At 58.3% G+C, this 15,474-nt stretch overlaps 1 protein-coding gene across 4 annotated transcripts in view; it reads left to right on the top strand.

Annotated features, from left to right (window-relative positions):
* The window catches only part of AMBRA1 (autophagy and beclin 1 regulator 1), a 197,615-nt gene extending 185,487 nt beyond the window's left edge, over positions 1–12,128 (top strand). For all 4 annotated transcript variants that reach the window (XM_004619065.2, XM_004619064.2, XM_004619063.2 and 1 more), the window contains 3 exons: positions 4,685–4,777; positions 6,449–6,642; positions 10,711–12,128. In XM_004619065.2, coding sequence (XP_004619122.1) covers positions 4,685–4,777; positions 6,449–6,642; positions 10,711–11,204 — 781 coding nt within the window. In that variant the 3' untranslated portion in view covers positions 11,205–12,128. The remainder of the gene's footprint in view (positions 1–4,684; positions 4,778–6,448; positions 6,643–10,710) is intronic.
* Positions 12,129–15,474: the final 3,346 nt, after the last annotated feature.

Below are 15,474 nucleotides of genomic sequence, written 5' to 3'. Positions count from 1 at the left end.
TTTAATGACCCTTCTTTTAGGTAGCTCCAAGCTACTTGGACACAGGTCCTCACATTCCTGTCGTCACCACCTCAGCTTTTCTGCTAAAGAATTTGACTTTCGGGGCCGGAGCGATAGCACAGCGGGTAGGGCGTTTGCCTTGCACGCGGCCGACCCGGGTTCGATCCCCGGCATCCCATATGGTCCCCCAAGCACCGCCAGGAGTAATTCCTGAGTGTAAAGCCAGGAGTAACCCCTAAGCATCGCTGGGTTGTGACCCAAAAAGCAAAAAAAAAGAATTTGACTTTCGGGGCTGGAGCACAGCGGGTAGGGCATTTCCCTGCACGCGGCCAACCCGGTTCGATTCCCAGCATCCCATATGGTCCCCTGAGCATTGCCAGGAGTAATTCCTGAGTGCAGAGCCAGAAGTAACCCCTGTGCATCGCCAGTGTGACCCAAAAAGCCAAAAAAAAAAAAAATTGATCTTTCAGGGTGACAAGTTGCTTCGGGAGCTTTTTTTCCCCAGAGCTCTGAAGCAGCCCGATCACATCATACCAGTGGCAGGAGTTGCTCCAGTCTTCTTTCTGGCAGCATTACTCCATCTCTGCTCACTGACCGAGGTCCACTTTGTCCAGAGAGACTCTGGTTTCATCCCCACGTTCTGAAAGTAACCTGACTGACATTTGTCAAAGCTGATCCTGTATGACCAGCGCCAGCATTCCCCAGACCTCCTGGGTGCATTGGTGCTTGCCGACGCAGCTCTGACTCATGTGACCCCTAACTTTTCCGGTCTTCCTCAGTCTAGACAGCATGTTGGCAAGTGAGACGAAAGAGCAGACTAACCTTCTTAAAAAAGAAAGTAGCTCTCAGAGGTCAGAGTGATAGGACTGTGGGTAGGGTGCTTGCCTTACCACCAACAGTTCGATCCCCAGCACCCCATTTGGTCTCTTGAGAGGAGGAGTTTGCCCTGAGCAATAGAGCCAAGAGTAAGACCTGAGCACTGCTGGATATGGCCCCAAAAAAGAAGGAAGGAAGGATCTCTGAGTCAGAGGCTCTCAAACTCATTTGGCCTACTTACTGTCACCTTTTTTTTTCCCCCCTCTTTTTTTGTTTTGTTTTTGGCTAAGGGGAATATATGTGGTGCCACAATTTGAACTCCAGGGTCATAACCACAGCTACATGCCAGGCACACGCCTTAACAGCTGTACTCTGGGCCTTCTGGCTCAGTGCTTAGGGATCACTTCTGGCTGTGCTGCAGGGACCATATGGGATGTCAGGGATCAAACCCAGGTCAGCACTTGCCTTACCTGCTCTACTACAGCTCTGGCCGCCAGAAGCAGCTTTTTTAAAAGCTGACAACCCCATGTGGGGTTGAGAACTACAGTGCTCCGAATCTAGACCCTGTGCTCTAGATCGGGCTGAGCGGCATTTCATCAGTTCACATGCTTACAGCAGCGGAAAAGGAGAAAAGAGAAGTGAGGACATTGACAGCTATGGGCTGTGAGGGGCCTCTGACCTCGGAGGAGAAGAAAGAACGAGGGAGCCGGCAGCTCGGGACTGTTGTCTCCTTAGCAGCTGCCTAAGGCACGCTTGTCTGTGCCCATGTGACGAAGCTGCCTGGCACGCCCGTTCCCCAGGGCACAGGAGCCAGCCAGCCAGCTGGGCCGAGATTCCAGCCCTCCCTGCCTGCCACACAGGTGGGTGTCTGCCTTTGTCCCTGGCAGAGGCAGCTGCACCCTGTTCAGTGCTCTCAGTCCTGTTCTTGATTTCCCTTTCTTTGTCCTCGCCTCAGCCTTCTCCTCCTCTTGAGCACAAAGCCCAAGTCAGTCAGCCTGCTCGCTGGGCTTGTCTTCTGAGGGTGCAGAAACACGGTGCTTGATGGTGAAAAGGGCCGAAGGAAAAACCTCTCAGGGGCAGCATGCTCAGGACGCCTCTGTGGCCCCTGAGGGAAAAGCCACTGTGGGGGCTTCTAGCTCAGTCACCCCATTATAAAGCAGCAGGATGCTCCTTTCTCTTCTGCTCCCCCAGCCTCTGCTTCTGCCAGCCGTTGTGCTCCACCAGCGCCACCAGTGCCCCTTGGATAACCATGGCAGATGTGAAGCGCCAGATTGAATTGTGAGGGTGCGTGCTCACTCCTGGCTGCATAGATAAGCCCTTCAGCTGGAGCGGGGCAGGGGCGCTGTCAAGACCACTGCTGATCTGAGCTCAGAGGATGGAATTGAAGGACCCCTATCAGAAGTGTAGGCCACGGCTCGGGGTATCCAGCCCTTGGGCTAAGTGCAGGCCTCTTGCCAAGACCCCAGCTCTGTCACTTAAGGGGGAGCTACCTCTGTAAGCAGTAATTTTAATCAGACATCTTTGACCAAGGATGGGGAGGACGTGCCTCGGAATCAAAAGGGGAGTCAGAGATGGCTTCATTGAGGCCATCGTCAGCGTCTTCCCCCAAGAGCCAGGTGCCAGCTCTTCCTAGCATCCCAGAGGGAGTGGGACGTACGTGGGTCTCCTTGGAAGTAGTCCTTCCTTCAGAGGCAGCACCAGCCATGTCTCTGAGAGAGGAAGGCACATTCTCCGAGGGAAGTCCTGAGATGCCGGCAGCTTCAGAGCCAGGGTCTTGAGTGTATGGTCACCACCCAGGAAGCCAGGGTAGCCAAGAACCACGCTGGGTCAATGAGTGAGGGCACTCTGTTTGAGAAGACTCAGCGCCGGCTGGCCTTTCCCTTTTTGTTCCTTTGTGATTTCTTGGCTTCCAGAAAGAACCTGGAGCAAACAGTGACTCATTCACCCTCACTGAAGCCCAAGGGAAGGAGATGGTTGGCACCATGCTTTAGCTTACCCACGGAAATCAGTGCTGCTGGGTACCGAACACTAAGTATCCCAGGAGCTGCTGAGGGTGTCTGCAGACCTGCTTCTTGGTGCCCTGAATGCTATTATATTTGTGAGCATTGCTCTGGCTACAGAAGTTAGGCCAAATTAAGGCTGGGGTCGGGCATGTTGGTCAGGGGCAGAAAGGATGTGGGGCACAGCCTTGGCCAGAGGTCACTGCTCTAGGCGGATGGCACCAGAGGCCCAGGGAAAAGTGGCCGAGGGAACCCTTCAGCTATCAGAGTCACAATGATGGTCCCTGCTCAGGTGGCCTCTCTGTTGAGGGGGATGCAAGATTCCTGGTCACAGTACATAGTTTAGGTGTGGTTTGGTTCTTGTCACTAGCAAACCATGGCTAGAAAGAGTTACAGAAGAAGGGGGCTGGGAAAGGGAGTGCAGCAGGTAAGGGGTTTGCCTTGCTTGCAGCTGATCGGGATTCAATCCCCAGCAGTACATACAGTTCCGCAAGCATCATGGAGTGACTCCTGTGCACAGAGCCAGGTGTAGCCTTGAGCGTTGCTGGGTGTTCCCCCACCCTCCCCAAATAAATTAAAAAGGCAAAGCAAAGCCCCAGGGAGCCCCTGTCCTCTCCCACCTTGGGGAAAGCAGCATCTGGTCATGAGCCCCCTACCTCCCACTCCCCCATTAACCCGTCATCTCCTTCCCGTACTCTCCAACCTGGAAGGCAGGTCAGTACCATGTGGCCAGGCTCTGGGAGGCCACTCTTCCTGGCTCGCTGACTGTCATCTTCTTTCTCACTGTGTCCTCATGCGCTGAAGAGAAGGGAAATGTCTCTCTCTCCAGGTCGTGGTCCTGTGTCCTCCTTCACCGTGCTCTCCCCCCAAATATACTTAATTCCAAACCGTTCCCCCCCCCCCAAGGCTTGCTGACCGGCACTGGTTAACCATGTTTCCGGGGGGCAGTCAAAGCTACAAGCAGGGCTGAGCTGTCCAGGGTTAGGGACCACCCTGAGGGAAGGGTTACATCAGCATAGAGATAAAGGTTTCCTGGAGCCAGAGCGATAGTACACTGGGTAGGGTGTTTGCCTTGCACACGCTGACCCGGGTTTGATCCCCGGCATCCTATGTGGTCCCCCAAGCACTGCCAAGAGTAATTCCTGAGTGCAGAGCCAGGAACAACCCCTGAGCATCGCTGGGGTTCCCTTCTGGTAGCCCATGTGACATTGGGGGAACCAGATGAGATGCTGTTGGGAGTGGTGGGGGGGGCCTCTTGGCAGCCCTGAGAAAGACTGGTGACATGCTTCTGTGCCATCCGTGGGCCAGCCTCGGACCCCCTTCCCACCCTGGGAAACCTTTGTGTGTCCTCCCTGGACGTAGCCAGTCCAGCCTGACCTGCCAGTGAGGCTCCTGAGCAGGCCCAAGAAGCTGTAGGCCACTGCTCAGCGGGATGATTTCCTGCTGGGCCTTCCGAACTCCAGGCCGAGGGCGAGAGTTACGGTTTGCTCACTTTCCTTTCTCCCCGCCGGCAGCGGTGGTCCTTCTGAGCAGCAGGCCTGATTTCAGGTGGAGCTGCCCCAGCCCACTGCCCTCGTCTCAGTCTGCTCTGAGTCCCACTGCCCACATGGACCCCTTACCCGTGTCACTGTGGCTGTCTGTGAGCGCACTCTTCGCTCCAAGCAGCAGCAGGTCCAACTCAGACACTCCCGAAGAGACGGGTCTGAGCGGTGCCAGCACTGAGTGCCCTGACAGGAGCTCGTCTGGCTCAGCCCCTCCCGGGACAGAGGAGGGGGCCACCGTGCTGAGTTCCCAGAGTCCAGGAGCTGGACAGCATTGGACCACTTCCCCTCTAACCCTGGCTGCCTTCTCTCCTCTGCCCTTCCCAGGGCCTTGAACTCTGGTGTTGAGTACTACTGGGACCAGCTGAACGAGACCGTCTTCACTGTCCACTCCAGCAGCAGGGGCAGCGAAAGGCCTGGGTGAGTGTGTGGCCACAGCCAGTCTCTGGCTTCTGCTTCTGACAGGCTTGCAAACAACGGCCTCACATAGCCTTGGGGCTCCAACAGGACATGTGTCCCAACCAGGATCGCTGCTCTCTGACCCGATGTGACATTTGCATGTGACTCTACAGGGAGCGTTATTCTGTGGAAGCAACCCAAACTTCCATCTCTGGCTGGGGCCCACCATGATGGCACGGGGCATGGAGAGGGTTATTGTCCACAGGAAGTGGGTTTGGGGAAAGTCCGATCCATCTCCCAGGTGACCGGAAATGCAGGGACCAGGTCGTCCAGAGCTGCAGCCGCAAAAGCTCCTCACCACGGTCCCATGACAGAATCGCAACCTTGGCCTGATGGGAAGTTTTGAGACACAAAGTGCAGTGTAGATGATTGACCCTCTGCAGTGGCAGCTGGAAGGTTGTACCCACAGTGGCTGGAAATGAGAGTGAAGGTGACAAGGTCTGATGAAACGCCATTGGGCTGCAGCCCCAGAATCCCACCACCTCCAGTTGAATGTAGGTCAAGAATCCACGCCCCCCTGCCCCCCCCAAAAAAAAAAAAACGCTAACCAGATGGAATTTCTAAAGGAAAAGGTTGTAGAGTCCGGAGAGACAGCATAAGCATACCAGGTCAGGCATTTGCCTTCCATACACTGACCAGATTCGATCCCCAAGCACCGCCAGGAGTCAGCACTGAGCACAGAGTGGAAAGAAGCAGTCAGCACTGCCAGGTGTGGCCTGGCACCACCACCACCCGCCATCACCAAATCAGTGTTCATAAGAATGGCCATTTGGGGGCTGGAGAGATAGCACAGCGGGTAGGGCGTTTGCCTTGCACGCGGCCGACCCGGGTTCAAATCCCAGCATCCCATATGGTCCCCTGAGCACGGCCAGGGGTAATTCCTGAGTGCAGAGCCAGGAGTAACCCCTGTGCATCGCCAGGTGTGACCCAAAAAGCAAAAAAAAAAAAAAAAAAAAAGAACGGCCATTTGGGGGCCCAGAGAGATGGTACATTGGGTAAGACATTTACCTGCACACAGCCAACCCAGGTACAATCCCTAAATACCATATGGCCCCTGAACCCCACCAGGAGTAAATCCTGAGTGCAGAGCTAGGAACAAGCCTTGAGCACCAGGAGCATCACCGGGTGTGGCCCTAAAACAAACTAAAATCTAGCAGCCATTTGGGATCCCAAGAGCTAGTCCAGGAGTTAGAGCTTATGCCTTGTGTGCAGCTGACACTGGTTCTGTTCTCTGTACCACATGGCCCCCCACCCCAGTATCACCGGGTGTGGCCCCTGGAGCCCCTCCTGGGGTGACTGGTGGTCCCCGGCAGTGCAGGCCCTGAGCAGCCCTACATCCTCTGGCCTGCACATGGTCCCACCAGGCAGGTTGGCCACAAATTACTGGATGTGGTCCCCAGGCCCCCTGAGCACTGCATAGGAGGTCCAAAAAGAGAAGGAGCCTCTCTCCCTCCGCAGAAAGACCGACAGAGGAAAGCATGGGACCATGACCATCCCCCCCATTGGGCAGTTTGATTCTGCGGGAGGGATGGGCCTCCGGACCGAACCTGGAGGAGGGGAGGTGATGGTCCTTATTTGGGTGACCCCAGACTCCACTGGACCCTGAGCCCCTGCCGGCCTTCTTCTCCCCAGAACCAGCAGAGCCTCCTGGAGGACCGACAGAGACATGGGTCTGATGAACGCCATTGGGCTGCAACCCCGGAACCCCACCACCTCCGTGACATCTCAGGGCACCCAGACTCTGGCACTGCAGCTGCAGAATGCCGAGACACAGACGGAAAGGGAGATCCAGGAGCCTGGGGCAGCAGCCTCAGGGCCTGGGGAAGGTAAGGGCCAGTGCTGCTCAAGGGACAAAGGATCCGACTAGGTGGACGGTAGGATGCGCCGCCCCCCCCACTCACAGTGCCCACCGAGTGCCACTGAGTCAGGTGAATACCCCACTCTCAGGTGTCTAGGTGATGCTCACTTCTGCCTCTGCTCACTGCTAACAGCCAAACTGCCCTAGCAGCTCTGCTCAGGCCCGCCGCATCCCCGGCTGGCCTTCTGGGACTCGGGAAGCAGGCAGAAATCACCTTCCTGCAGGAGACGCACCCCAGAGGTCTGGCCTCAGGCCACCCCGGTCTGAGCCTGCTGGATGGGGGACACCTCTCCTGCTCCAGTGCCCGTGGGTCGTGGCCATTTGGCCACGGCTTGGCACCCCCCAGCGCCTTCTCTCACCTTTGTCAGGTGCCACCCAGCCAGCCCCCACCCTGGGCCCTCCCAGCTGGCCTCACACTGCTAAGAACCAATTAGCACTTCCCAGCCGTGGAGCCAGACCACTGTGGAGCCCGGCAGCCGCAGCTAAACAAGCTGTTGTCACTCAGTCACTCCACTGACCGGGACCCAGCCCCTCGCTGCTCCAGCAGTTGGCAGCGCACACACGTGTTTCTCCATCTGAGTTGAGCCATCGAGCATGGCAAGAGAAACCTCTCTGCTCCCGTTCCTGCTGGGGACAAGGCTGGTGACTCCCAGACTCACACTGCCCCCCACTCCCTTTCCCAGCGTGCATTGTACCCCCAGCCACCCCCCGCCCCGAGGGTACCCATCTCATTTGGCCCTTTGTGACCTTGAATGGGGCTCCCTGTATACCCCACCCCTACTCCGTGCCTTGAACCCAGTGTTGGTGGGTGGGAAAGCTGCTTTCCACATCCTCATGCCTTTGCCACAGCCTGCCCTTTCCCGGCCTCCCGGGCTGCTCACATTTTCTTATCTAGAAAACTTTAATTAAAATCTTGATGGGGCCAGGGGCTGGAGCAATATTACAGCGGGTAGGGCATTTGCCTTGCACGCGACCGACCCGAGTTCGATTCCCAGCATCCCATATGGTCCTCTGAGCACCGCCAGGGATGATTCCTGAGTGCAGAGCCAGGAGTAACCCCTGTGCATTGCCAGGTGTGACCCATAAAGCAAAAAAAAAAAAAAAATCTTAATGGGGCCAGAGCGATAGTATTGAGTGTGGGTCTTTTGCCTTGCACACGACTAACCTGGGTTTGATCCCCAATGTCCCATGTGGTTCCCTGAGCCCTCCAGGAGTAATCCCAGAGCATCGCTGAATGTGACCCCAAAATAAAAACAAACCAAAAAGATCCACTTGACACCCTCTTCTCTGCCACGGGAGTTTTCAGGCTCTTTTTGCTTGTCTGGTCTTAAAGCTTCCCTGCTAACCAAGAGGGGAGGAACAGAGGGCACATAGCCTTCCAAGACTCCTTGTTTGCACCCCGCATGGAGACACCTGGAGATAAGTAGGTTCACATGAAGTGTGTGGAATGACTGGACTGAGGCAGGCCCTTCCCTATCCTGAGAGCATGCACACATACATGTACACATACCCATGTACACACACACTGTATGCATATACTCTTTTTGCCGTTGTTCAGTGACTGCATATTGGCCCCTGTGCAAAGAAGGAAAGGAGCTGCCTCTGGCCTGTAGCTCAGAGCTCAGCCTCCCCCCACCTCTCCCTCTCCCCCGGGCTCCTCTGAGCTGGTCCCAAAAGCGCTCGTGGCCCGCCCTTACTCCCAGCCTCAGCTTCACTTTCCCGAGCTCACGGCTCTGCACTGCCCCCACCCATGTGTCTCATTCCAAATACATCATCCAATCCTCTTTGAGTTTTTTTATATTTTGGTAGGGACCTGGGGGGAGTCCCAGTGTTCAGAGGGTCTGGGGACACACCCACACCCTCAGTGCCAGGGCACATCCTCCTGACCTTGAGCTGTCTCCTGACCCCTTCTGAGTTGGGCCTGGGTGGTGGGAAGCACCATTAATCCAGGACTTCGGAGAGGGAATCCACTTCAGAGATCCACTCACTCTGAGCCCTCAGAATGCCAGTCGAGAAAGGAACATAGCTGTTTCCAGACACCCCTCCAGCTTCAAGTAGCCTAGGGGCCAAATCTGGACCTGTCTTCCACGAGGCAAATACAAGGCCATGGTCCTCAAAATTGGCCCAGCTCAGTCCCAGCCAAGTCCGGGCTTAATCAGATGATTGCAGAGCCCAGAAGGGAGACACTGCCGGCCAGCAGGCTGCACAGAGTGGGGAGGACTGGGAGGACTCGGGAGGAACCACCTTCATGCGGGGGCCGCAGAAGGCCCCAGAGAAACACAGGGTTTGTGTGGGCTTGAAAACTGTGGGCACTGGGATGAGGAACAGGCAGCACTGAGGGTCATGCGGACACACGGGAGCTCCAGAGACCTTCAGGTAGTGGTTCCAAAAGCTGGAACAGGCAGGAGATGGGGTACAGACCCGACCCTTGGGCCCCCAGACCCAAGGTGTCATAACAGCATCTGGTTCTGCCATGGCCAGAATCCCCTGGGTCGGAGCTAGCAAGAGCAGGGAGCAGCCGCCGGGATGCCAGGCAGGAGAGGGAAATGGCCACAGTCCTGCCACAAGCTGCCTTTCTGGGTCCAGCTGTGTAGCTCCCCGGGTTCGTCCCGGAAGTGATCTCCATGGAAGAGCTTGCTGGGGGGCATTGGCGTGCTTAGAAAGCAGAGGATGGCTGTGAACACAGTGGGGTTCCCCAGTGCCCTTGGCACCAGAGGGTAGACGCTGAGTGCCCCTGAGCCCCCCAACTGACCTGGCCTCATCCCTGGCCACACTGCCCATGACATTGGCCCTGAGATCAGGACTCTGGGAGTCCTCAAGGTCTCTGCCCTGGGAGCTGGTGCTGAGCTCTCGGGCCAGCCACAAGGGCACACTGTAGGCGGGGCGGGTGGGGGTGCAAACCCAGAGAACTAGGGTGCATAAAGAAGCCCAGGCCAAGCGCCCACTGCGCCTTGCCAGGGAGAACTTTCTCACCACGTCCAGAGAAAAAGACTGCCAAGCACAAATGGAGAAAGGGGGCCACAGGGACCCCAGACTCCGACAAGTGGTGGCATGGACTGGGCAGGAAGGCCAGCTCAAAGTGAGCAGAAAAAGGCGAGCCCAGAAATGGGTGGCAAAGGGGCCTCGCAGAAGCAAATGCTCACGCACGCACACATACCCCAGGAAGCAGAATCCCAAATTGGCCAGCAGGTGGCCAGAGGTAAGGAGTGGGATGAGCTGCCAGTGTGGTTGCCCCCCGGCTGGGGCAGTGACTCAGCTGCCCCAACCTTTCCACTACGGCTCCCCACGCCACACACCCGCCCTGTGTCCAGGACATGCCAGGCGTCTCTCATTGCTGCCAGGCTTGGTGCCTGCCGGATGGTCCTGCTCCTGGTCAGGGACAGGCCACAGCTGCACAGCTTGGGACTGGCCAGGCTGGGGTGAGAGCTATTGCTTCGTCTGCTGCACGAGGGCAGACCCAGGACCCCCCGCCCGGGAGAACAGAGTGAGTGGGGTCACTTGGGGACGCCGTGGGGTACAGAGGGAAGAGGAGACAGACGCCTTCTAGGGAACAGCGGCAAGCCCCAGCCTTCCTCGTGGGCTTGGAGGAAGCGACAGGAAGGAAGCACAGCTTCGAGGTATGTGTGCCCCAGCTGACTGCTCCCCAGGCACATCCCGGCAGCTTCCCCTCTCCCAGGACCCCAGTCCCCCCCCCCCCCCCAGCATAGTGCAGGCACACTGAAGGCTGGTACACCCCTGCCGTCTGCGCTGCATACTCGGTATCACCTCACTGTTGCCAGGAAGGTTCATCCAGCACCCCGGCCCCGGCCCAGCACCACCTCTCAGTTGGCTTAGGAGCTGAGGCCACTCCTGTGCCCCTCCGGCCTCTGTTTGTTCTCCCCTGAAACACAAGGAGGAATTCTGATTGTCCAGGGAATCTGGCCTCAAGTCGTGAGGACACACACACACACACATACCACTGCCACCGCCACCACCACCACCACCACCATCCTTCCCCTGGCCACAGCCCAGACCCGCTCTACTTTGTCCCTCTCAGGTGATGGTGCGGAGCCCGGTGCGAGTGGGGAGGACGCCCTGAGCAGGATCCAGCGACTGATGGCCGAAGGGGGCATGACAGCCGTGGTACAGCGGGAACAGAGCACCACTACGGCCTCCATGGGTGGCTTCGGCAACAATATCATCGTCAGCCACCGCATCCACCGCAGCTCCCAGACGGGCACGGAGCCGAGCACCACCACCCGCACCGCCTCACCCCAGCCCTCCACTTCTCGGGGACTGCTTCCTGAGCCGGGGCCACTGGCGGAGCGCGGCCTAAGCCCCCGGACAGCCTCCTGGGACCAGCCTGCAGCCCCCGGGAGGGAGCCCTTGCAGCCGCCCCTACCCCCCTCCACCCCGGCCCCCGCCCCCCTTCCCAGCACTGAGGGACCAGCCTTGCACTGCGATCTGACCAGTAATGCCTGCCTGCCCGATGGGGGCGGCAGCAGCAGGGGGGAAGCTGCAGGCCCCAGTAGGGAGCCGCGGAACAGGTAGAGACCATCGCGAGCACCGGCGCCTCCCTCAAACCGCTGAGCAGAAGCTGGACCTCACGACAGACTGGGGACTGGACCGGAGGAGCCGTGGGCTGCATTGGGCTCAGGAAAGAGGGTGGGGGGTGGACTGGAAGGCGCGAGTCAGTGGAGAGGCCAGACTGACCTTGGGGCTCTGGAACCTTCTAGGCTCTGGTCACCAGGAGAGCTGTGCTGCTGTGCTCAGCGCCAGTGGAGGAGCCAGTGGGTGTCCCTGCCACAAACCCCTCACCCTTTGTCCCAGAAGCTGGGCCCCAGGGTCAGCCCGGGGTGGAGAGGTCAGAGGGACCCAGAAGGGTCAAGTCTTCATATGTGGGCCAGAGGGACAGCTCTGCCCAGTCCAGGAGCAGGGAGAGTGCAGTCTCCCGCTCCAAGCCCGCCTGAACAGCAGCCCTGCTTCCTGGCACACTCCCCAGAGACCACGGGGGGACCCCCCAGCTCCCGAGTCCCGAGGAAAGGGGCCTCCAGCACTTATGAATGGGGCACAACCATGGGGTGAGGGGCAGCGTGCCGTGGCCGTGGGCAGGTCCTCACGCCGGAGTGGGGTGTAGGCTGGCCGGCCCCCGGGGCTTGCCCACGCAGCCCCTCTCCCTCAGGGCAGCACCGGGGGTGTCAGTATTACCAAGCCGCCGCCGAGGCCAGCCCCAGGCCTCCAGGCCCAAGTGTGAGGTCTTGGTCTGTGATTACGGTGTTGCATGTGGAACCTTGAACTGTACGTGTAGTTTCTAGTGGCGAAATCAAGGCTCTGATTCTTTTGTTTTTAGTATGAGAATGTGATTTCTGTTTGTAACTCATCATAGAAGCCTTGTGGTGGGAGGAGAGGGGTAGTCTGACTGCTAATGAGGGGAACACCAAAGATCTATATCATTAAAATGATGACGTGCCCCTCGCCAGCCTCCTTTCTCGTTTGTCTGGGGGGGAGGGTGACTGTGGGATGGATGGGGTCACAGGACCAAGGCCATTCCCCAGGCTGTGACCAGATCGGAAGCTCAGAGTCCCAGGCAGACGCTACAGAGGTAGTGCCCGCTCATCCTGATGGTTTCCCAGTCAGGTCAGGATTATGAACTGAAGGGAGAACTAGCCACAAAACCCAGTCCTCGCCTCGAGGGGTGTCTGAGCTGGCCGTACCTGGAGAGAGCCAAGTCTTGACTGCAGAAATCACCCCAAGTGGGGCTGGAGCGATAGTACAGCGGGTAGGGCATTTGCCTTGCACACGGCCGACCCGGGTTCGATTCCCGGCATCCCATATGGTCCCCTGAGCACCGCCCCGGGTAATTCCTGAGTACAGAACCAAGAGTAACCCCAGTGCATCGCCAGGTGTGACCCAAAAAGCAAAAAATAAAATCACCCCAAGGTGCCATGGTCTGTCTCTGTATCACCTCGACAGTAGGTCAAGGCCGCCATCTTGGGGCCTGGATCTCATGTTTCCAAATAGTTGGGAAGTGGGAGCATGGAGTGGGGAGACACCTCTGGGCTTTCTGCCAGCACCCCGTGCTTGAGTATCTTGTGAGCCTGGCACTTGCTGTTGCCGTGGGCCTCGCAAATGAGAGCTGTGGACAGAGACTAGATGGTGCCAGGTGCATCAGCAACACTTGGATTCTCTAGATGGCATCAGTGGCCTCTGGAGTGAGAGGCCTCACCATGTGACCTGGCTAAGAACTGGCCTTTCCTCCCCTCACTCTCCCCCTGCAGCATGTCCAACCTGCCCTCCCCAGGCCCAGGGAGTTCTAGAGCTATGGGCAGGCTCCGGGAGGTGGGATGGAGCTGGACACTGGATGGCCGGGGGGGGGGGGGGGGAACCCTCGGCTCTCACTCAGGGCAGGAATGGCTCCTTGTTCTCAGAACAGAGATTATGTGTCTGTTGGTCACCCACACCCTCTGAGGATTTCCTCCTACCCTTGGTGGCCCAGAGAACACCTGAGGAATCATCTCCAACACTGTAATCATGTTCCTGAAGACACTCGAAGCAAACCCTCCAAAGTGCTAGCCCAGACCTGGCAACTGGCAGAGCGAGGCTATCGCTGGGGAAAAGGGCTCGTGGAGCCTGAAAGTAACTCAACTAGGTGGAGCGGGCAGAAGGCCCAGGTTCTACACTCCGACACTGAATAATCACGGTTTGAAGTGACCTCTGAGCACCCCTTGACATGGGTCAAAAGTAGAAAGGGGGCCTGAGCCCAGATCCTCCCTGGCCTCAGCACTGCCCTCTCTGGCCAGGGTGATTCCAGCCCCTGTCTGTTGGCGGCCCCTGTTTGCTCCTTTGAACCCCCGCACCAGCCCCGTTATTTTAAAAAATTGATGCCTGGGGAATTAGATAATACACGGGTTAAGGCACTTGCCTTGCATGCAGCCAACCCAAATTTGATCCCCCTGGCACCCCATATGGTTCCCCAAGCACTGCCAGGAGTGATCTGGTTGCAGAGCCAGGAACAAGTCTGGAGCAGATGCCTGAGAGCCCCCAGGTTGAGTCTCTGCAAGCCCATGCCTGGCAGAAGAGTGCAGCCGGCAGGTAGAGTGGAACCCTGTATCCCATTGGAGGTGAAGAGATTCACACTTCTGTGTACCCAGGCTTTGTGTCCTGAAAGCCAGTACGTGGTTCTCCAAGCAACACTTGGAGGGACTCCTTGCCGGGCAGGGAGTACCCCTTAAGCACCACTGGGTGTAGCCTAAGAAAAAAGAAAAGAACCAGGGCTGGAGAGAGAGTAGAGCGGGTTCAGGCCAGTCCAGTTGGATCCCGGGCACCACATATGGTTCCCATGCCCTATCAGGAGTGAGCCCCGAGCACCACTGGATATGGTTCCAAAGCCAAGACAACACAAAGCTCCCGTGGCCCCAACAATTTCAGGGGCAGAACTAAGATGACAACCATGTTTGTGGGTTCCCAACACAGCTCTCTGCCTCTCCACTCTGGGTGGGTTCTGAGACTGAGGGGCCCTGGAGTAGGGGATTCGGGGAGAAGCCAGAGCAGCTTCGCCTGAAGAGCATGAGCCAATGTGATCTTGCCTTGACCTTTTGTATTTGGCTTCCCTGTCACTCTCTTGAAACATAGAAAAATGTGGCAAGGTGGTAGGAGTGCAGGAATGTCATCCTCTTGTGATATAAGCCAATGCTACTCCCTGCCCCGTGAAGGGGGAGAGGGGCCGAGACCTCCTCCCTCTACCTCAGTTCCCAATTCATAAAAGAACAGGTTAAGAGAGATTGAAGGCGCCTCACTCCTGCTCCCACAGCCAACTCCAGCTCTTCTCTGCAAACCCCATCTACATCCTGGCTATCACCCCATGCTAAGAGCTCTCAGCGCTAGCTCTTGCCCGCCCCTCTAAGGCCGTTCCCGCGCCTCCACCTGCCATAACCCCCTGACACGCACCCCTAGCGGGGGAGATGCCAGCGAGACGCGAGTTGTTTATCCAAGAGAAAGACCGTCCTAAGGTTAATTGGTCTTTGTGCTAGGTGAGCTTGGCGTGACGGGTTTGGACCCGGGCTTGGGGTTGGGGGACGCTTCCGACTGGGGAAGGGCTGGGGAGTCGGGAAGGACTGAGTCTGGGAGGCGGAAGCGCTTGGGACTGGTCGGATCGCGAGCCCGGCGAGGGTAAAGGCGAAGCGGAGCTCTCCGAGGTGCTGAAACCGCGGCCTCGGTCCTGCGGACGCCCGGGTCGCGAGGCTCTGGCCACTGCGGTTCCCGGACACCTAGACAGCAGCAGCTCTGCCTGGGAGCCAGGTGGCCTTGGACTCTCGGCGTTCCCTCGAGGTAGCTGTCCCCTAGACCAGGACTGAGGGGTGGACCCCACCCCGGGCCTGGAGCGCGGGAGCCGGGCACCCGACGGGAAGCGCGGGCGGAGGCTGTGCTCCAAAGGTGGGCGCCTCGTCCCGCCGCCCGTCTCCTCTCTCCAGCTCCTTCCCAGGCCCCGACGGCGACCCCAGCTCGGGCTGCCGGGGCAGCGCGCGGCCCCGAGGCTGCGTATTGCCAGCCCTCGGCCCCCACGGAACCGCAGAGGCAGACCCAGCCCACGCATCCTTAACCTCCTACTGGTCTCAAAACTAACGCCTCCTACTGGCCTCAAACACTAGCGCCCCAAACTCCAGGCCGGGCCAGGTAGGGAGGTCCGGACGGGCGCGAGACCCACCACCCGGGTCCAGGGTGCTCGGTCGGAGCGGAGGCGGGGAGCTCAGGCAGACGGGCCTGCCAGCTCCCTCCCCAGCCCGCGAGGGGGCGCCGCGTCCCCATGACAACGCGGACACCC

This window comes from Sorex araneus, chromosome 6 (genome assembly GCF_027595985.1).
Source record: "Sorex araneus isolate mSorAra2 chromosome 6, mSorAra2.pri, whole genome shotgun sequence".
NCBI lineage: Eukaryota > Metazoa > Chordata > Mammalia > Eulipotyphla > Soricidae > Sorex > Sorex araneus.
Note: the sequence above shows the minus strand (reverse complement) of the source record. Positions and strands in the feature narration are given on the sequence as shown.